Source organism: Balaenoptera borealis (assembly GCF_965194805.1).
Source record: "Balaenoptera borealis genome assembly, chromosome: 10".
NCBI classification, from domain to species: Eukaryota; Metazoa; Chordata; class Mammalia; order Artiodactyla; family Balaenopteridae; genus Balaenoptera; species Balaenoptera borealis.
In genome coordinates this window covers 55,456,658-55,477,312 of record NC_138874.1, presented here as the reverse complement: position 1 = coordinate 55,477,312, position 20,655 = coordinate 55,456,658, and the positions used below count along the sequence as shown (strand labels likewise).

Sequence of the window (20,655 nt, the reverse complement as noted above, 5' to 3'; positions counted from 1 at the left end):
ATTTTTCCGGAGGTACAGAGTGCACAGATCGGTATTCAGGTTGGAGATTAGAAGCAGGTTCACTGGCCAGATTCAGGACAAAAGAGAAGTGCGGAGGTGAGAAGAAGCCTGAGGCTGTGCAGACCCAGGGCTGGGACGGGCTGACCAGGAGGTCCAGAGTGATGGAGAGCTAAGAAGCCTGGGTCCTGGCACTCCCCTTCTCAAGAACCAGCAAGGGTTCTCTTCTGCTCACATATCATTCAAGGTCAGCCTCAATCTCATCCTGATGCACCATTTTAGCTCCTTTCCTGCCTCATCTTCCTACCTACTCTCTGCTTGGGCACCCTGGCTCACCTGCCTTTCAGTGGACACACCACATCTTTCACACGATTAGCTTTCAGCTTGAAGTCTCCCCTTGACTGAGATGGCCTCAGTCTCTTCCCAAGCTTGGGGTTTTGACTCTGGCAGACTGAGTTCTAATCGTGTCTCCACTGCCACCAATGGCTATGTGACTCTGAGCAAATGGCTTAACCTCGCTGTGCATCAGTTTCCTCATCTATAGAATGGGGATAACTGTATAAGCTCATAGGGTCGTTCAGCTATATTTGTAAAGCCTATGGAAATGGTAGCTGCCATCATCAGATGTTTGTTAAACTGAACTGAACCTAAGAGCACCAGAATAAAGCAAGGTTGTCTTTGATCCTATGTCTTAGGATCAATGGTGGTTTGTCCTTGCCAAGCAGTAGTTTCAGAATTGGACCTTATCCAGAGGAAGATTCCTCTGGGTCCAACTGCTGTAAACCTGAAACACCTCCAGGCTGCTTGGATCTTCCTTGAAGCTGTGGACATGCATGCCTAGAGGCCTCTGTTCGGGGGATATGCTCAGGGGACAAGGCTGGGTGGGATGGGGTCCCTGCTGTCAGGGTCCAGGCAGGGAGCCAGCTGGAGCATGCTGTGGGCCCGGGATGGGCTTGTGGGAAGCATCCCAAAGGGCAAGAGGGTGGAGATGCCACTCATGTACCAGAAGGGCCCCAGGCCTCCCTTCCCTCAAGGATAAGTGTTGCTAAGAATAGCACTAAGGAGAAAACCCGGAAACCACCCAGTGTAAACTTTCAGCTATGCTGAATGCTGAGAGGCCTGAAGAAAAGGTCAGGAGGAGAGGATTCCAAGAAACATCTTCAAGTCCCACTCTGGGTAATGTTTACATGGTAGGGATAATCACATGGTTTGCTAATTACAGAGCTGTCCCTGGTAGCAGGACGCATCTCTCCAACCCAGAGCCAAATCCAGGGCTAACCAAAGCTTTTTCAGGGATCTTGGGAAGAATGTTGTCATTGACCAAATGGAAACTGGGACTCTACTTCCTGGAGAGGTTGGGCCTTGGTGAGGCACTTGGAGAGGCTTGGAAATGGATTTTAGTTTCCATGTCTTCATATCTATACTGAAGGTGGACATCTCTTCCAATGTTTATTGACCCATCCTATTTATTTGTGAACTGCCTGTTTGTATTCTTTACCAATAATTCCTACCACGTTTATCTTTTTCCTACTGATTTGAGTAAAGCTCTTTGTCAAGAATAGTAACTGAGAGTCATATGTGTTGCAAATATTCTTTCCAATTTGGCATTTATCTTTTTTATGGTATATTTTCTGCCATATGGAAGTTCTACATTTATGCCGACAAACATATCAATCTTTTCCTATGGCTTCTGGGTTTTAGGTCATTTTTTTAAAATTAATTAATTAATTAATTAATTAATTTTTGGCTGTGTTGGGTCTTCATTGCTGCTTCATTCTCCAGTTGAGGCAAGCGGGGGCTACTCTTCGTTGTGGTGCGCGGGCTTCTCATTGCGGTGGCTTCTCTTGTTGCAGAGCACAGGCTCTAGGCGTGTGGGCTTCGGTAGTTGTGGCACACAGGCTCAGTAGTTGTGGCTCGCGGGTTCTAGAGCACAGGCTCAATAGTTGTGGTGCATGGGCTTAGCTGCTCCGTGGCATGTGGGATCTTCCCAGACCAGGGCTCGAACCCGTGTCCCCTGCATTGGCAGGCGGATTCTTAACCACTGCACCACCAGGGAAGTCTTTAGGTCATGTTTTTTTTTTTTTAGGTCATGTTTTGAAGGGACTTCCTCAGTTCAGAATTATAAATGTTTGCTCATGCTTTGTCCTCATATTCTATGGTTGCATGTTTTACATCTGAGTATTTTGTTCATTTGAAATTTACTCTGATTTCTAAACTGTTTGTCAGTTGTCTCAGCATCATTTCCTGAACAATCTATCTTCTCTTTCTATTGTGAAATGAAGCCTTTACCATGGACCAAATTCCCAGATGCGTTTGACTTTACTTCTGTTCTATTTGTTGTTTTAATTGCTCTGTTTCTATAATACGTTTTGATGGCTGGTAGAACAACTAAACCCCTCCTCCCCTATCCCGCTTACTCTATGTTTCAAAAAGTTTCTGAAATTCTCATAACTTTTTTTTTTCCAAATGAAATTGAATGTTATTTTGTTGGACTCCTAACTCCACCCCCCAGATTCATGGGTATTAGGATCATGTTAAAATTATGGATAGATTTATTTGTAGATTAATTTACAGATTAATGTTCTATCCTTCTATACAAGAACAAGGGAAATAAGCTTTACATTGCTCTCTAAAATCTCTTCCTTTAATTCAAGGCCAGGGAAGAGAGGGAGCCAAGTGCATCCCTGTTTTTTGGAAGTGGACCCCTACGTCTACTCCTCCCTCCCTACCTTCCTCCTGCCTGCATTTGTGTGGGGTAAAGCAACATAGACAAACTGAAGTTTCTGGTAGGAAGGACGCTACCAGGAGCTCTCCCTTCCCTCTTATCTAACCCTTGAAAGAGGGCCAGTCGTGGATCTGTCCAGAGCCTGCCTTATTCTACCTCCGCTACCCCAAGTCAGTGCTGGCTATCTTTTAAGCAAGACGCTGCTGGTAAATGCTTAATCATGTTGGGGAGAGTGGGGGAAGAGAGCCCTGCTTTGTACAGCATTTGCCAATTTCTGTAAATCTGTGATTCTGTAAATACTCCCACCACAGCCCATTTTAAGCTTGAAAAGTGATGTCACTGAATGCAGAGTTGGGAGGGGGTGTGTATGACTCACCCTCGTGAGCTGTGTCCACTCACTCTGACCTCTGGCAGCAAATGGAGGGCCAAACATTACAAGGACATCCCAAATCTATCACCTTCAGATTGAACTCATCTCCCCCCGCAAAATCTGCTTCTCCCTTTGGGGAAGGGCACTGCCAGGCACTCTGTTACTCGAGTCTGAAAGGTGGGGTCCCCTTGAACTCCTCGTTCTCCGTCAATCCCCATTTTTATCATCACTAAATTCCGTCAATTCTCCCTCCAACGTATCTCGCCAGTCCAGCCCTCCCACCAGCCCCACTGACTATGCTCCAGTCCAGGCCTTGATGGTTACAAGTCCCTTCCAGCCAGCCCCGTACCTGCAGCCTCTTCTAAGCATGCTCCGTGCTGGAGCAGGAAGGATCAGGGGAGCTTTTTAAACTGCAAATCTGATCGTGTCCCTCCTCAGCAGAACACAACCCAAGGGGTCTGCACTGCCCTCGGGGTAAAATCCTGACTCCTGAACATTGTGTCCTTCATGATCGGGCCCTTGCTCACCTCGCCAACCTCCCTCTCACCATCCTTGCTCTTGCTTTGCTCTGGAAAGAACTTTCCCCATTACTCCGGTAGTTTACAGGAACCGCTCCTGCCTTGGAGTCTCAGCGCTCCTCCTCAGCCTTGTTACCTGAGACCTCTGTTCCTCCTTGATCACAGTTTAGTTACCTCTTCCTCCCGGAAGCCTTCCCTGCCTGCCCTCACCCCAAGTCAGGTGCCTCCTCCATATCTTCCACAGCTCCCTAACCATCCCCAGCTGAGCGCTGACTGTCTGTACTATAATCACTATGGGATGGCTTCTCTCTGCAAAGGGGCAAGCGGGCTGCAGTCAGGTTTTCATTGCCTACCCAGCACCTAGGATGTCGTAGGTGCCTGACAAATATTAATGGAACGAATAAACGAAGAAACACTCAACGGGTGTATTGACCTGGTGTCTCCTTGTGAATGAGGGCTGGAAGTTCAGACAGCTCCTCCTGGCCCCTGAAGAGAACCTGGGGTCTCCGGGAAAGAATGAGCTCCCTTTGAGATGGGGGACATTTCCTAGCCTGGCAGCTGACCTCCCCAGTGCCTGTGGGGCCAGCCAGCATCTCGGGGTCCCAGCCTCCCGCTCAGTTTAATGGGGCCCACCGCTCCGGCATCTTGCCTCACTGGAATGTGAACCATCCTTCTCCAAAGTGCCCGGATGGTGCCCCCTTTGCACGGACCGTTTACGAAGCTGCAAGACAGGAGGCAGGTGGCCCCTGAGAGAGACAAGGCTGGTTCTCATTAGCAGCATGTGTCCTAGGCCCTTCCTGGCTGAGTGGAAAGCCACATGTTCCCCATCATCCCAGGCTGCAGAGGGCTTGCCCACTTGACCTCTACCTCTTAATTGCAATCGGTCCCATGGTCTTCTGCGGTCCCCTGCTCTCACCATCTCCGGGTGGCTTCCTAGAAGGAGCTAAGGGGGTTGCCCTGGTGTCTAGCGAGGACTCAGCAGGGGTGGCCCCAGCCATCTGGGTGAAGGTCACACACACAGGCCAAAATCCGAGGTCACTGGGCTTGATCAAGCCTCCTGGTGCCATAAAGCCTCTCCTAACATCAACACAACACTCACAGGGAGGATTGTTTTTTCAAGGTAAATATCCTTTTTAAACAGTAGAGCTTACAACGTGGAAGGCGGTGTTGGGGAAAGAATGCTGGCTTTGGAATGAGGCCGACTGGGCCCAAACCAAGCTCCAGCACTGAGGAGCCGTGTGACCACAGGCCAGTTATGGACCTCTGTTTCCCGCTCTGTGAAATGGGCTGGCAGCTTTCCTGGGGGCCGGAGGGACTGAAGGAGGCTGGTACATACACAGGCTTTCAGCGTAGGACCTAGCATGTCTCCTAGGTGTCCAGGAGAGGGAAGCTATTGCTATTACTGGAACAGAAGGTACTTTTCACCCCTGGAACCATGTCCAGAGCAGTGGGTATATTTATACACGCTGGGCTGGAAGCAGGGGGAGCTGAGGCAGACCCTGCCCCCGGAGCATATTCTCCAGAAGTGGGGCCTTTTCAACCACTTCTAGGTATCCAGCTGACATGACACTGCTGAAAGATGCCGCTAAGAGGGTGTGAGAGGACCAGCCTGATCCACACGAGGGAACATCTGTGGTCAGACCAGGAGGCAGACAGAGATGGTGGCCAAAGGGTAGGGCCTGTATTCTGTGTTACTGCCCTGTCCTCCTAACAGGTCCATCCCAGACTCAGTCCTTGCCGTTGGATCCTGGGGGACTGTCTTTCTCTGTGAGCTTCCCATCTCCTAGTCGCCCCCTGGCTGGGTACCCCACCTCGGCTCAGGGCATCCACACTGTGGCTCGCCCAGTACACGAGGGGGCTTACAGCCCATCGGGACGGTGGCCACGTGAGCCAGAAGCACAGGTGATGGGAACCCCGTGGCTGGGTAGCAGCAGGGGTCAGAGTGTAGACTCTGAGCACACGGCCCGGGCTGAGTGTCAAATCCCAGCACCATGGCCACACTCTCATGTATGACCTTCGGCAAGTCACTCAGCCTCTCTGTGCCCTGCTTTTCTCATCTATAAAATGCAGGTGCTAATAGTACCTACCTGTGGAGTTCTCGTGAGGATTAAGTGAGCTACTATGTGTAAAGGTCTTAGGATACTGCCCGCCACAGAGTAAGTGCAAAGTGTCAGCCCTCAGCACTGTCGCGTGGTCTGAGCTGGTAGAAACCTTGCAAGGAAGGCCTGTCCACGCAGCCCAGGACCCTTCAAGCCCTGCCTCCAGCCCAGGCCCCCGACCTGCCCGCCAGCCCTGGTCCCCAGCTCCATCCTTCGGCTACCCTCCCTCTCTGACCTTCTCGGCTCTCCCTGTCTGCTCCCAGCTCTCACCATAGCCCCTTCCTGGCTGCATAGCAGACAGGGCCTTGGACGTAGCTTAGCAATTTGCTCTCTGACCCCTCTCCTCTCCCTAGTCAGTGGGTAAGAGCCTCCTGCTTCCCACTGAAGGCAGGGGAATGGGTAGGGGGGCTGCATCACCCATTGGGCTAGGCTCTGGGAGCATGAGGCTAGGCCTCTGTGTCCCCACCCCCCTCAACCATGCACGGCAGGTCAGGAAGAGAGCACAGCAGAGCATGGAGACTGCAGCCTGTTGCTGTGGGGGGAGCCCTGGGCGCCCGGGGTCCTGGGTTCTAACGCTGCTTCGGCCTCTATGTGTGGGACCCTGGCCAAGCCCCTTCCTCTCCCCAGGCCTCAGTTTCCCCTTCTGAGAAGGCTGTGTTAGACCATCCTTGAGGTCCTTTCCACCCCGACATTTGGCGATTTTATCGAAGTCCCTTGGGTCGGACGCTCTTTGAGAAAAACAGCCATTCCTCCTTCCCATAGTCACACTATCTTCCCGCAGCATCGCCCACGCCCCCCTTTTGGTCCCTAAGGAAGCATATCTGAGGGGAAGGCTCTCTGCTTTTCCCAAGCCCCCAGCCACTGGGTGGAGGGGATTGGGGCCCAGCACTGAGCACAGAAACAGGGCCTTTGAGGGCGAGAGGCGGGTTGGGCTCTGGCAAGAGCAGGGGTGGGTGCTTGGCTCAGGAGAACTGGGCTCTGGGGTAACTGCTTCCTGGGCTTCTGGAACGTGTCCCCGGGAGAGCTGGAGCACGGCCACCACCGCCCTCCCGGGAGAGGAGCCAGCACTTTCTCCCTCTGCCTGTGAACAGCAGGCCGCCTCACAGCTGCTGTCGTTTCACGGCTAGAGGCTAGGGCCTTGTGAACCCTCCCGAGAGGCTGTAACTGAGGTAGGTTTCGTCAGGCCACTTTCTTTAACATCAACAGCAGCACTGAGGCCTGGCCCAGCGGACTGCGTCCCCCGTGGCGGCCGTCACACCCAGAGGCGTGGCCAGGACCCACGCTGTCCCCCCACAGGCCTCCTCACTAACTCACCCATGCCTCCACCCCAAGGAAGGGCAAAAGCCACTTACAGGGGGGCCGCGGGGACCGATGATGGACATCCCGGCATCTCCTGGGGCGCCCTGTGGGGGAGAGAAAGAGGGAGGAGGGGGAGAGGGAGGGGGACAGGGGTGGGAGGGGAAGAGTAGAAGGGAGCAGCTGGCAGGTGGGGAAGGCGGAGCGGGTGAGGGTGGGCCCCAAGAGCCAGACGCCAGAGGACAAAGCGGGGCAGAGGATATGGAGGAAGATGAGGGACCCAGAGGAGAGGAGGTGAAAAGGGGATGGACGGAACATTCGAGAAGGATTGAGAAGGGCAGTGGGGAAGCAGGAGGAACGAAGAGAGAAGAGACGTGAGCAAGAGCACGTGATGTGGGGACCAGGGAAAGAGGGCGGTGGGACCCCAGGCCGGGAAGCGGGAGAAGAGGATTCAGTGCAGTGATGGGCAAGAGGGGGCACAGGGAGGGGGGAGGGGGAGGGAGGGAGAGAGGCCTCAGCTCAGCCATGGCTGCTCAGGCCCCAGAGGCATGCCCACAGGGCCCCGCTCAGGATGTCCCCAACCTGCCCCAGCCCCAGCCAAGTTTCACACCCCCTGAGGTCTTCTTCCCCAGCCCCAAATGGCCACACGGCTTCACACCCTGTAACTGCTGAACAGCAGCCCGCCCCGGGCTGGAGCTGCTGTAAAGAGAGGGTGGGGAGAAGACACACACTTGCTGTGTGGGCCCAGCAGCCCTGAGCCTGAAGGTTGGAGCTGCCTTGGCTCCTAGTCCTGGGGTGAGAGTGACACAGAGAGGTTAAGTCTGGGGCAGAGTTTTCAACGTAGAGAGGATGGTGGATGCTGGGCTGGGGGCTCAAAGTACCATGTGGTCCAGCTGCCTAGATACACCTCTGTGTGTGTGTGTGTGTGTGTTTCTGCTGGGGGCTGGGGAAGGGTGACAGGAGGAGGATGAAGGGTGTATGGAACACAGGTGGGGGTGAGAGGTGATGCTCTGGCAGAAGGATCCAGACTGTGCCCAGCTGGAGGAGGGCAGGATGCTGCTTCCCACCAGGAGTCCACCGCTCCTGGCAGAGGAGACACCCAGGCCTCACTTCCAGGTCCTGCTCTGCCATCATGGAACCTCTCTGAGCCCACATACCTCCTCTGTGAAGGGATGCTGAGAGCGGCTCTGCTGCGCTTACAGGGCAAAGGACGGAAATGCATTTGTAAAATGTCATGCCTCACACGCAGGTGAGGAGTGATTTCAAATTAGTAACTGTTTATGCCATTGTAATTACACAAGGATTTTTATACAAGGTGGTGTAGTGTGATGGTTAGGAGCCAGAACACTTGGGTTTGAAGCCCGGCTCTGCTCCCTGACAGCTGACCTTGGGCTACTTAACTTCTCTCTGCCTCAGTTTCCTTATCTGTACCGCCGGGATAATAGCACCTGTCTCATAGGGTGGATGTGAAAATCTCATGAGATAATGGTGTAAAGTGCTTAAAAGAACACGTGGTCTGCGAAGGGGCTAGCAAGTGTCTGCTATTGTCCTTATACAGTGATTGTGTCCCCCATCTTTCTCCTGGGTGGTTTAGCCCCCCTGTGAGGGTCTTCATTTCATTTGGAGGACAGCATAGCACAGTGGTTAGGGACCCCAGCCTTGGAGTCAGACACCATGGGGCTCCTCGCCAGCTCTCTCACTTTCTGCTGTGTGACTTTGGGTATGTGACCTTGCCTCTCTGTGCTTCAGTTCCCTCTCATGTAAATGAGACTACTAAAGCCTCCCTGGAAGGGCTATATCAGTGTTACTTGGGAGAACAGAGCAAAACACTTCAAACTGCGCCTGACACAGTTTATGCTTAATACATGGTAGTTGCTATTGTTACTGTTGTCATTGTTATTTTGGAGACGGAGACTATTGCAGAAATACATGCTGCAATGTCCAGGCAAGGAAATACAGAGCTGGGTATCAGGAGGTCTGCTTCTGGCCCCCAATCATCACTATGGCTGTGGGATCTTGGGCGAGCCCCACCGGCTCTCTGGGCCTCATCTGTAGAGTGAGCTGGTTATAAAGCCTCAGAACCCACCCGGGCTGATGCTCCAGGACTGTCTCCTGGGTTTCTAGCTTCCTGGGAGACTCCACTCTATAACCTCGGGAGTCTGTCTGGGCGTTTCCCTGGGGACTCTCTTAGACACTTAGAGTGTCTAAGTCTGAGGGACCAGTGGAGGGCTAGGAAGGGGCTAGAACCAGCTACACAAAACAGCAGTTGCTGCTCTCCTTGCCTCTGGGAAGGGTGACTGCCTAAGGCTGAAATCAGTGCGAAGAGGCCACGTGCAGCCTCTGTGGGCAGGGGAGACCCCCTCAGCCAGGGAAGCTGGGACCTTAGTCCAGGAATCCCAAGACTCCTGCCCGATGGTGTGGAAGCTGTTAGGAAACTGGGCCGTGAGAGGCTGCGAGGGCAGAGTAGGCCGGGCTGGCATGCTCCGCTGGGGCCTGTGTGCCAGGAGGAGGGCATGGGGGCCTCTGGAAGCCCACCCAAGAGTCCAGGAGGTGGAGGCAGAGGCTGGGGTGCCAGTGCGGAGGGGAAAGTGTGGACTCACCTTCTCGCCTGGTTGGCCCTTTCCTCCCTGTGGCGACCACATGCAACATGGGGTGCAGGGAAGAGACAGGGAGGGAGAGAAAAAAGAAAGGATGAGAGAGAGGCACATACACAAGAATTCGTGTTAATGGCACAACGACCCAACACAGGAAGTCACCGTGAAATAAGAGACAAAACAAAACACAGATGCTGACACATGACAGATCCCGAGTCCAACGAGCACAGCACGTGGACGGCTGGTGTCTCAGCCTGAGTGCCAGCCCCAGCCAGATAACTAAGAAGGAAACAGTGGCAGGGGCCTTACAAGGCCCCCTTGCCAGCTGTGTGTGTGTGTGTGTGGGTGGGTGTGTGTGTGACAGACAGAGAGAGACATAGAGAAAGGAGAACACACCCAGGTCAGAAAATCGCCTCAGGAGCCGTGGCCCCAGCTGCCGGGGTCATTTGAGGAGGGGGTGGCCACGGGAGAGACTTTCCCAAGGACTGTGTGGTGAGGTGGAGTCTAGTTGTTCTGAAGGTCCAACCGAATACCAAGCACAAAACTGCCAATAGATGCGACAGGAGTCGTTAGGGGTGGTCAGGCAAGATGCGAGGAGGGACACGGGAAGACAGATAGAAGGACACACACATCTGGGGGATGGAGGATGTGGCCGGGATGCAGAGGAAAGTGGGTCACGGCCAAGGACCCCTGTGCGCACAGTGACCAGTGGATAGACGGCCCCGACCCACCCTCATTCGTGGCAGCCCGTGGAGCCACCTCTGGTGGATCATGGCAACAACTCAGGCATTTCACACCCACTGGCCACCCCAGTTCTTTTCAGGGGGTCCATGCCAGGACCCCTACTGGGCAGCCAAATGGGTCCATTGTCACATTTAAAATAGCACAAGCAGCATGAAAGCACCAAAGTGGTTTGAAAATAGCTTTGTGTAGAAGGAAATGGGGAGACCTCCTGTGGCTCTCCTTCCTGCTCCACCGGAGGCTCAGGTGGAACTTCCGGGGGGGGGGGGGGACACATCCACAGGGCCCAAGAAGGAGGGCAGGAGGGGGCAGGCCTGGAGGGATTGCTTTGCACTTTGCAGGCTTCCCTGCAGGCTGGCAGCTGCAGGCCGGGTAGAGACTCCTGAAGCTTACCTGTCAGGAGCAAGGACTTTGGTGTCTTGGGTACAAGACCCAATTCTACCCCAATCCAGGGCAAACTGAGTCTCAACATGCTCATTGATAAACGGGATCTCGGAGGGATACGGTGAAGAACGTGCCTGGCCCAGGCCCACCCACAGCTAGCCCCTGAGAAAGGCGGCTGAATGTGGTCTCCCTAATCTACACAGGGAAGGACCCAGTGACAGCCTGGGGGACTCAGGGTTTGGAGTTAGAGAACTGAAGCCTAGAGACAGGGTCAGGCAGGAATTGCACGGTGCTGTGATCTGGGACGTGGTTGGACAGTTGCAGGCGGGGGTGGCCCAGGGTTCCCAGCCTCCATGTCTTGACAGACAGTTCTTGGGTAGCCCTGGGGAGCTCAAAGCTCTGTGACATGAACACTTGTGCTGAACCTCTGAAATGTCCCAGGTCCTAGGTCTAGGACGGTGGCTTCTTCCTAAGGATCAGACCCTCCTTAGAGCTGTGATGCCAGTGGGGGGGCCTGGGCAGGGTGAGTTCCATTATCAGGGTCAAGAGCACAGGTCTGGAGTCAGACTGCCTGGATTAAAGTCCCTGATCAGCCACTTCCTAGACCTGTGACCTTGGGACAGACACTTAACATCTGAGCCTCAGTTTTCTCATCTGAACAATGGGGTAGAAACTGGGCCCACCTCATGCAGGTCTCGTGAGGACCGAGTCAGCTGATGTGTGGAAGGCCCTTAGCACAATGCCAAGCACACAGGCAGCACTTTCAAGTGTTACCTATGATTTGGTGCCTTTTCTCTGAGCACTGAGTTCACACCAGCTCAGCAGACTCACACAGGATGCCATACCCAGGCCTAAGGCCAACCCGGCCCAGGAGGTGAGGTTACCAGGCAAAGCATGTGAGTGACATGGAAGGATGGCACGGGGTAAGTTGGGGCACCGGGAGCCAGGGTGGAGGTTGAGGCTGGCCGCTCGTGGGGAGTTAGAGGTCAGACAGGGAGAGCAGCTCGGGCCACATCCTAGACTAGGCTGGGGGCTGGCGAGGCCAGCGTGTGGCAAGCATTGCCTTAGGCTGCCACCAGGTGCTGCCCATTCCTGCCAGCAGGTCCCTGGTGCTGGGAACTTAAAGCCTAGCACTAACCTTCCCATTTCTGAGATACAAGCTCCCTATCAAATATTACCTTTCATCATCTTATTGTTTTCAGCAGGAAACGATGAATGTTTTAACCCCCAGCCTCCTGCTGAGGATTTGGAGGCCCTGCCTGGAAGCAAGCCCCTTCTGCATCACTAGCCTCTGTCTAGGGAAGATGACTCCGGAAGCTGGCTCCACTGCAGTTTCTGTAGAGCATTTTCAGTTTGCATTTCTTGCCATCTTTCGCTGCTCTTGCCGGGGGATGGTTGCAGGAGCAGCTATAAATCTGGGGGTGAGCTGCCAGCCTCGGGAGGTCAGGGAGTGGAGTGGGTGGGAGTCCTCAGTAGTGATTGGCGATGAGCTTTATTCATGCCATTTTTGAATTTTTCCTTTGCCATGGCAGTTCTCTGGAGAGTAAAGCCATATTGCAAGATCGGAAGGATTGGAATAAAACTTTTCCCTCCTCCTTGAAGCAGACTTGGGTGGGGGAAGGGAGAGGTCCGACCCCTCCTTGGGGTGGGGTAGGCAACGCCTTGCCATGGTCTGCAGGACAGGCCAGCACGGGGAAGCAAGCAATGGCCACCCAAACAGGCACAGATGCTCCAACTCACCACACGTCCAGGCATCCCAATGGCACCTTTGTCCCCCTGATGGAGGCAGAAACATATAGATGTGACTGGAGCCAGGCCAGCACGTGAAGGACTCCATGGCTGGCTACACACCCAAGACCTGGTTTGCATGGGCACTCGGGATGATTCCCAGGCGTCATGTGGGTGAACCCGCCCCTTTCAGTCCCCCAGACTGTGTGGTCGCATCCTCGTCACACAGAACTTGAAGGCACGGAGCAGGGTGAGTGGCAGCTCCCGTGTGACAGATGGGTGAATCACTTCCCTTGGTCTACCTCTGCTGGAGCTGGGGAGCGGCGCCCACGTCCCCCAGCTCCTCCCCAGGCCCTCTGTCTGTGAAGGCCACCAACAGAGTCCTGCCCCTCGTCACCGCCACGCCCAGCCCCCACCCCCTGTCCCGCGCCAATAGTGCGCCCTGTGGATTCAGCCGCAACAGGAGTTGCAGCTGCTGAGAGGGAACTGCTTTGTTTTGCAGCCAGGGGTTACATCTTCTCACTCTGGAAATCTGCTTATTAAGTTTTGTTCCTCCCTCTTTTGGTAGAGAATATTTTTTTGCAATCATATATGTGCAGACTCATAAAATCTGGGGTGGGGCTTGGGGTTTGCCAGGGGCCTGGAAGGCTGGAAAACAACAGGGGCTGAAAATCAGACGGTGTTTTTCCCGGCAGGAGCGAGCTGGGTTTGTGGGTTCCCCTGAAGGTTGGGCATTTCTGGGGTGATTCTGTGTCTGCTGACCTCACTTAGGCAAAACGCCCCGAGGGATGGTTTGCATCCCAAGATGTATGTGGACGCACCAGGGAAGAGCAACCAGCTCTGAATTAGGCTCCTGTTACATGTACACTGTCAAGACTGAAGGTGTCTTTAGTCAAGCGTTCAGACTTTGGGAAAGAGTGGCAGGGTTGCAGCGATGGTTATACACATGGATCTGTTTCTTGAACCTCCCTGAACATCTGGATCTCTCTCCCGGGACTGCTGGGAGGATGCCAAGAGACAATGGTTCTGGAACGCTAACTCCAGGTGCCTGGCACCTGGTGGGTGCTGTGTAAACTGCATGTACAGGTAGTGAGCCCAGTACGGCCACAGGCAAGTGATTTTTATAAGCACGTGTGTACTTCACACTTTCGTATTTCACAAGAGACCGGCATCAGCAAATCTTTTTGTGGGTCACTCCCAGGTCCCTTTGCTCGGAAGCACGAGCAGGACTGCGACCCTTCCTGCTGAGGACGACAAGCCTGCTGGTCGTCGGCTCTGACATCCCAACAACCCACTCACTCTTGGGCTTCTGAATGATATTGCAGGATGTGTGTTTTGGTTTCTTTTCATTTCTTTTTTAAAACTAATGTTCTTTGCAGTCCTGGCCATAAAATGCTCGGGTTAGGGACTGGCATGGAATGGCCAGAGGCTGGAAACTCTGTGCGGCAGCCCCTGCTCTGAGAATTGCCCCCAAATGCTTTTTAAAGGTGGACATTGTCAGAAAAAAACAAAGTCTGCCCACATTCTCCCAGTCATCTGATTTTTTCCCCTCCTTGGATTTCATGGGACAGAGTCCCCCGTCCTCCTTTGCTCCAGGGCTCGTACTTGCTGGGAGAGTTTTCATTTTCAAGCGCCAAACATTCGCCCACATGCATTTCATTAAAAAAGTCACTGCTGGACATGAATTCTAGAAGCTGCTGGTTTAGTCAAGAGGTTACAGTATAATTCATGTCTAAAAGAGGAGTAACTGGGATAAAGAGGGATGCACAGAGGCTCTGGAATCCAATGGGTGTGGCCTTCAGTGCAGGGAGAGAGGGCAGCCTGGTGCCAGCCCTGGCTCCCCCCCCACGCCCACCTCGGCCCTCTGGCTGGCTACAGCATCTCGCCTGAGCCACTACCCATCCAAGGGCCCACGGTATCCGGTACTCAATGCATCTATGCCCCAGGCTACACCCCACAGGGCAATGCCTTTGAAGACTTTAAAGATGGTCCTCAAATGTCGAGTACGGACCGCAGGAAACAGCAGTATGGGATGGTGTGTGGTGACACGGGACCTCAAACAGGTCTACAACTGAAGCTTGGACCATCGGACAAGCTGTTTTACCTCTCTCTGTTTCCTCATCTATAAAATGGGCATAATACTACCCATTTCATCAATCAAATGTATAAAGAGGGATTAGGAGAGTGCCTGGCACCTATGAAGGTCTCAGTGAGACATGCCTATTAGTACTATTGATACTTTTGTCCCAGAGTCCCCATGGTTACTTGACCCAGCCTCTCTAGCACTCAGAAATGGTAACTGGGGGGAAAACAAAGTTTTTGAGTCTACTCTTACCAGAGGACATAGGACAAAGCAGGGACAGTGGCCTTCAACTGAGCTGGTGCATACCAGTAAGGAGGACACCCAGTAAGTCAGGGGACTGCCTCCCCATCCAGCCCCCCATTATAGGGCCACCAGTACGGAAGTCAGGTGCGGCCCTGGATGGGCCTGCTTGCAGTCATTTGCCTGCCTGGGCCCCAGGAAAGGTGCCAAGGAGCTTCACCCTCAGCTATAGGTTAGAGACGCTGGAGAGAGGCCTCCCACCCAGACACACCTGGAGGAAAGCAGCCACCCAACCTCTCCTGTCCTTGGATTGAGAAAGAGCCGGTGAGAGAGATGCAAAGGAAAAAAGAAATGAAAGCTACTTACCGGAAGGCCGGGTCTTCCAGCAGGACCCTGAAATAAAGGGGGAAAGAGTGAAGTTTAGGAAGGTCAGGGTATTGTTCCACACAGCCCAACCAGCTGGGTGACCTTGGAGTCACTTGTGCTCTATGAGCCTCTGTTATTTTATGAACAAAATGAAGAGAGGGCCATAATCACTAAGCTTCCTTTCAGTTCTAGCATGCATTCACTCACTCATTCATTCATTCATTCATTCAGAAAAGCAGTTAGCAGCGGTTTCCTCCGTGCCAGGCTCAGGGCAGGTGCAGGGAACAGAAAGACAAGAATGTCCCTTCATGTCTCTGTCCCTCAAGGATCATCAGGGCTCTAGGACTCACTGGCATGTCCCCTGTCTCTGAGCCTCTGTGCCTCAGTGCCCCCCACTCATGTGTGCTGGTCCTGGCCTGGGAAAGGGCCCAAGGGGCTGGAGCTTGGTCTTCCCTGTCCTACAACACAGGGGAAGCCAGATGCCAGCTCTGATGGAGCCGGTCTGCCTGGGACACCTCTGCTGGGCCTGCCCCATCTGAGCCGATGGACCATGACCATGGAGCAGGAGGTGGGAAGGGTGCGGGCCTCTCTAGGGGGCCTCTTCCCCTCTATTGGGATGGTGAAGGGGGCAGTGGGACTTCCCTCCTTTAACGCCTCTAACTAGCTTCAGGCCACCCTCTCTACAATGAGCTGGCGCTGGCAGTGAAGCGGGAGGCTGGACCCCACCCTGTGTGGCTCCAGGAGTCTGTCTTCACTGACCACAGCCATGTCTTTCTCAAACTCTTTTTTATAACCCTAGGACTCCTGCCTAGCACAGTTCTGGGTATAGACTAAAGACTCCATATGATGGATCTGAAATCCCACTGAAAAGAGGAAAACATTCCAAAAAATGTTGATCATAATAGATATTCGCATAGTAATATGCACAGGAGGGGGCTCAGGAACAAAGCAACTTCCGAGAAAGTCATGCGTTTTTCACTCTGGCCCCCAACTTCCAGATGGATCTGATACAAGAGGGTGGCGGAGAAACTGCTCTAGGAGCTGCCTGGTGAGGTGTCATGGGGCACCATGCAGAGTGGGAGGACCACCTGCAGACAGCTTCTGGAGCTGAGCACCCCCCTGGCACGGCCAGGGCCTGGGGTCAGGAGAGATGCGGTCTTGGTAAGGGAGAAAGAAGCAGGCTTTAGTTAAGAGCAGGGCTCTGGAGTCAGCCTGCCTGGCTGTCACTTACTAGTCGGTGACTTTGGGCAAGTCGCTTGGTCTCCCTGTATCTCCGTTTCCTCATCTTGTAAATGGGAGAACAATCATATCTACCTCTTGGGACTGAACGAGATAATTTGTGTAGAGCACTCAGCACAGGGGCCGGCATGGAGCAAGCGCTGAATGCTGCGATCATTAGAAAAGAAGAGGACTGGCCGGGAGGTGCGTGGAGCTGGCCCCCGGTCTCTCCCTCCAGAGGCTCTGCCATCAGGTGAGTTTCTCTCCTTCCAGACATCCTGCTCTTCCCATACACCCACAGTGGCGCCAGGAGTGGATCTCAGGGTGCCCACCCAGAGACAAGTCCATCTGCCTCAGGGCTGCTGAGGCAACTCAGGCAGCACCAGGAGTAATGCCCCTAGCACCACCCCACCCGCCCGGTCCCTTGCTCCTGAGGACATCCCAGAGGTGGGGGCGGGGGGTGGAGTGATGCCCCCACAGAGAACCAAGCTCGGGGGATGCTGGTTAGCGGCCCCGTGGGCACAGAGCCCGTGCCCACCCTCTCACTCTGCTTTGCCCCCAGGCACTAAAACGTAAGCTCCCAAGGCAGGCAGGGCACTTTCTATTTTGTTCACAGATGTGTCCCCAGTGCCTTAAGGAGTGCTGAGCTCTTAGTAGCTCCTTAATTCATGTTTGTGAATGAATGAAACTGAGGGCGGGTACCACGAACCTGGGGACTCAGCCCCTTCTTTCCCAGCTCCGCAAAGACAGCTCGGGCACCCAATGTCCTCCTCAAACCAGAGCTGTAGCACTGAGCCAATCCCCCTTCCTGTCATTTCTAAATGCTATCAGGGAGTGGGCCAACAAGGGGCCGCCACCTCCCTCCCGTCCCAGGAGGCAGACGGGCCTGTGAGGAGTTCCCAACCTCACACAGGGGGTCTAACCCCGATAGGGACAGAGGGGCAGTTTCCCCACTGCTCCTGTGTACTGAACACCGACATCACCTGTACACGGGAGGAACTTCTCTAGGGTCTCAGCACCAGGGAAAGCTATGCTTCACCCAACAGCCAGCGGTGCTCCCACCTTACTGCCCCCTGACTCTTGTAACAGCTCTGCTTCCCTCTTTGCTCTGACCACCAAGAAGCTCAAAGCTGCATCTGTGGCTCATCTGCACAGGGTGTTGTGGTGTCATCAGCTCTGGATTCTCCTTGTTTTCTTGCCTCTGCTCTCCACATTCCCCTCCACTGTTTCCTTATCTAGTTTGTAAACCACCCCGAAATGTTTCTTGGAATAAGGTGGGGTAGAAATAAAATGAAATAGTAAATTAATTTATAAAAATACAAAGAATAATAACTTCTTCCTGAAAATTAAAGACTTGTCAGAATCTTTGGGGATCATCTAGGGAAGTCTTCTGTTTTTAGAATTTAAATGAGTTAATACATTCTAAATGGAAAAAAATATACGTACATACATATATGTGTATGCATAATATATATACATATACACATACATACATATACATACATATAATTATATATATTCCTTACAACACCTGGATGAGGCAGGTACTATTACTATTCCCATTTTATAGATGAGGAAACTGAGGCACAGAGAGGTAAAGTAATTTATCCAAGGTCACACAGCTAGAAGTGGCAGAGCCAGGATTCGGACCCAGGCGGCTTGCCTCCAGAGTCCATGCTTGTAATCACTCAATTACACTGCTTCCATAAAAGCACAAGAGCTCCTAACACATAGTAAGTGTTAGCTAGTATTTCAGCAAGGATCTTTTTCAACCAGGGCTGGCAGCTGGACATCATACATTTCCTTATATTCCTTCGGAGAAAGAGACATGCATACTTCCCTTGGTCATCTGCTTCAGTCTCACAATTCCTGTCATTAAGAAATTCTCTCTTAAATCTAGTGCAGGGATGGCCAGCAACTGTCAGCTTGAGTGCGGACTCCAGTGGATTGGTAGTGACTGAGTAAAGCATTCTGTTAAGAAGCCTCTTAATTGATTAGCAATGTCTGCCATGGACAGGAGCGGTGGGGTAGTGGTGGGCCCCACCGCTCAGATGATTCTTGTTGCTACTTAAATCTATCCTCCATGGTTGTGTTATCTAGGCACTGACCACAGTAACCAGTGTCACCCCAGAGGTGCCCCTGAAAAACACCCAGAGGGTGGCAGACAGGCATTGTGACCAGCTGCCATCTCCCTCTCCCTGCCTCTGGCTGGCGGCATTCTTCCTTTGCGGGAAGAAGAGAGAACGGGCTAGGGGGTGATTTCCACCCCGGCCAGCTTCCCATTTCTTCCTCATCCTGCCTTGTGGTTTCAGCCAGAGTTGGGTGAAGACTCAGGCCTCTTCTGCGTCAGGCTGAGAATTCAGGGAAGCTACCTGGGCTCGTCTCCCTCAGTCCATGGGAGTGGTGGCTGGGCGGGTAGGGATTGTGAGGAGACGCTCATATCCCACCCCCCCCACCCCCAATCTGCTCTCCACTGCAGAGCCGCCAGCAGTGACAGCACCCTCCCTGGCTGGGGAAGGTCGTGGGGTGAGGCCAGCAGAAGCTCTCAGGATGCTGCATTCCTGGTGAGGGCAGCCCTCAAGTCAGGCAGGGACCCAGAGCTGACTTGGGTTAGCCCCGCAGCCTGGCTGTGGGAACGAGGTATATGGGGGAGGTCCCTGGAATGGGGGGAGGTGAGGACTCTTTTTGGCTTTGTCACAAAGAAGGGGAAAAGCAGCCCATTTCCAGCAGGTGGTCTGTCGAAGTTTCCTATGGCAGAGTTTATTTTGGAAGATTGATGACAGGAATTGAGATCTGACATCCAAAACATGCATGATAAATCATCCCTCCTCTTTTCAGGGAATGACAGGATTTTCCTCTCTCTCTGTAACTGAGCAGTGAGCGAGCTGGGCGGGATCGTCAGCCCGGGTTCAGTGTGCCTTTCAGGACACTGATGGAATGGAACATCATGGTCTTATTACAACTTAGGCGGCTGTTCTTGTTGGTTCAGATCAAGAGAACAGCTATGGAAATGACTTCTCTGAGGAAGGGATGATAGGGCTGCTTTCAGTATCCTTGAGAAAGATCTGATGTGGAGGGCTCGGCCCTTTCAACTCCAATACCCAGCTCCCCCAGCGACCTCTGGGCCTTTTGTTGGGATATCGAATGCTGTCCTCAGAAGACATGCCCCTGTTCTCTGGATCCATTACTTCGGGGAGACGGTCTCCTCGGGCTCTTCTCAGGTTCTCTGGAAATGGCTCAGCTCCCCCGCCCTGCCTCTGGCTTTAGGGTGATGCCAGGGGAAGGAGCCCGACAGGCTGCCTCTAATTTGTGTTGTTTCCCAATCTAACCCGCTGACATCATTCTCTTACATAAAACCCCTGCCACCACCACCAACCACCACCTGCCCGAAGTGATTTGGCCAGATGGAGCTGCCCACTCAGCGGTGCGGACACTGCGTCCTCAGGAGCAGTCCACACTTAGAGCCGCTCACCGACCTGTTTACTGAAAGGGCAGGGGACTTTCAAGGACCAGACCTGACCAGAGATGATCTCTTTCTTCTTTCTAATACCCGGAGCTTCTTTGACTCCACTTGCCTCTTTGGGGGACAAAGGAGCAGGCTAACAATGGGGCAAACCAGCCTTTCAGATTGCAACTGGGATGTGTTCTGTCCGGGGCACAACTATGGTCTGGCCCTGGAGGCTGCAGAGGTGGGTGGAAAGCAAAATGACGGCCGTGTCAACCTTCTGGAGGGACCCTGCAGTCTTCAGTGGAGGGTGTAGGGGGCTCAATCCCCCCACCCAGGGCCCGGTTACCAGCAGGGACCAAGGCCTTTCAGATGCATGAGACCAGGCTTCCAGGGAGTACTTACAGGAGGTCCTGAAAGAGAGAGAGAAAATGCCAGGGTCAGTGTCACTTCCATAAGGGCTGCTCAGAAGCAGCTTCCCAGAATTCTTCAGCTGAGGGGTTTCCATCTGGTCTTCGAAGTTTGTATTTTCCTGGCCCACTGTCACCAATATAATCTCTTCCCCCTTTATTTCATCTCTGTATTTTTATCACTGGATGAGAAATCCAGAGGTCTGGGCCCCAGGTGCAGCCAGGCTGGGGCCCTAACTTCCTGAACTGTCCTTTCCACATCTCAGCTTCCGACCCCACAAAACGGGCTCCCTGGGACCCGACCCAGCTGGGGCACATGGTGGCTTTGTCGAACACAGGGCGCTGGGCACCAAGGCTTTTTGCCAAGGGTCAGAGTGTTACAGAACCTGGAGGCTGTGATTATCAGCATGCCCGTTGTCTCTCCACGCTCACACGAAATGC

The 20,655-nt window shown here is 53.4% G+C and overlaps 1 protein-coding gene across 7 annotated transcripts in view; it reads right to left on the bottom strand.

Moving 5' to 3' along the window:
- LOC309635720 (uncharacterized protein) overlaps nt 1–20,214 on the bottom strand; it is an 85,043-nt gene extending 64,829 nt beyond the window's left edge. For 6 of the 7 annotated variants that reach the window (XM_082407289.1, XM_082407290.1, XM_082407295.1 and 3 more), the window contains exons 1-5: nt 20,210–20,214; nt 15,142–15,168; nt 12,465–12,500; nt 9,606–9,632; nt 7,062–7,112 (exon numbers count right to left, since the gene is read on the bottom strand). In XM_082407289.1, coding sequence (XP_082263415.1) covers nt 7,062–7,112; nt 9,606–9,632; nt 12,465–12,479 — 93 coding nt within the window. In that variant the 5' untranslated portion in view covers nt 12,480–12,500; nt 15,142–15,168; nt 20,210–20,214. Of the gene's footprint in view, nt 1–7,061; nt 7,113–9,605; nt 9,633–12,464; nt 12,501–15,141; nt 15,169–20,209 lie in introns of those variants that run through there. The other variant, XM_082407294.1, reaches the window with a different exon arrangement.
- Nucleotides 20,215–20,655: the final 441 nt, after the last annotated feature.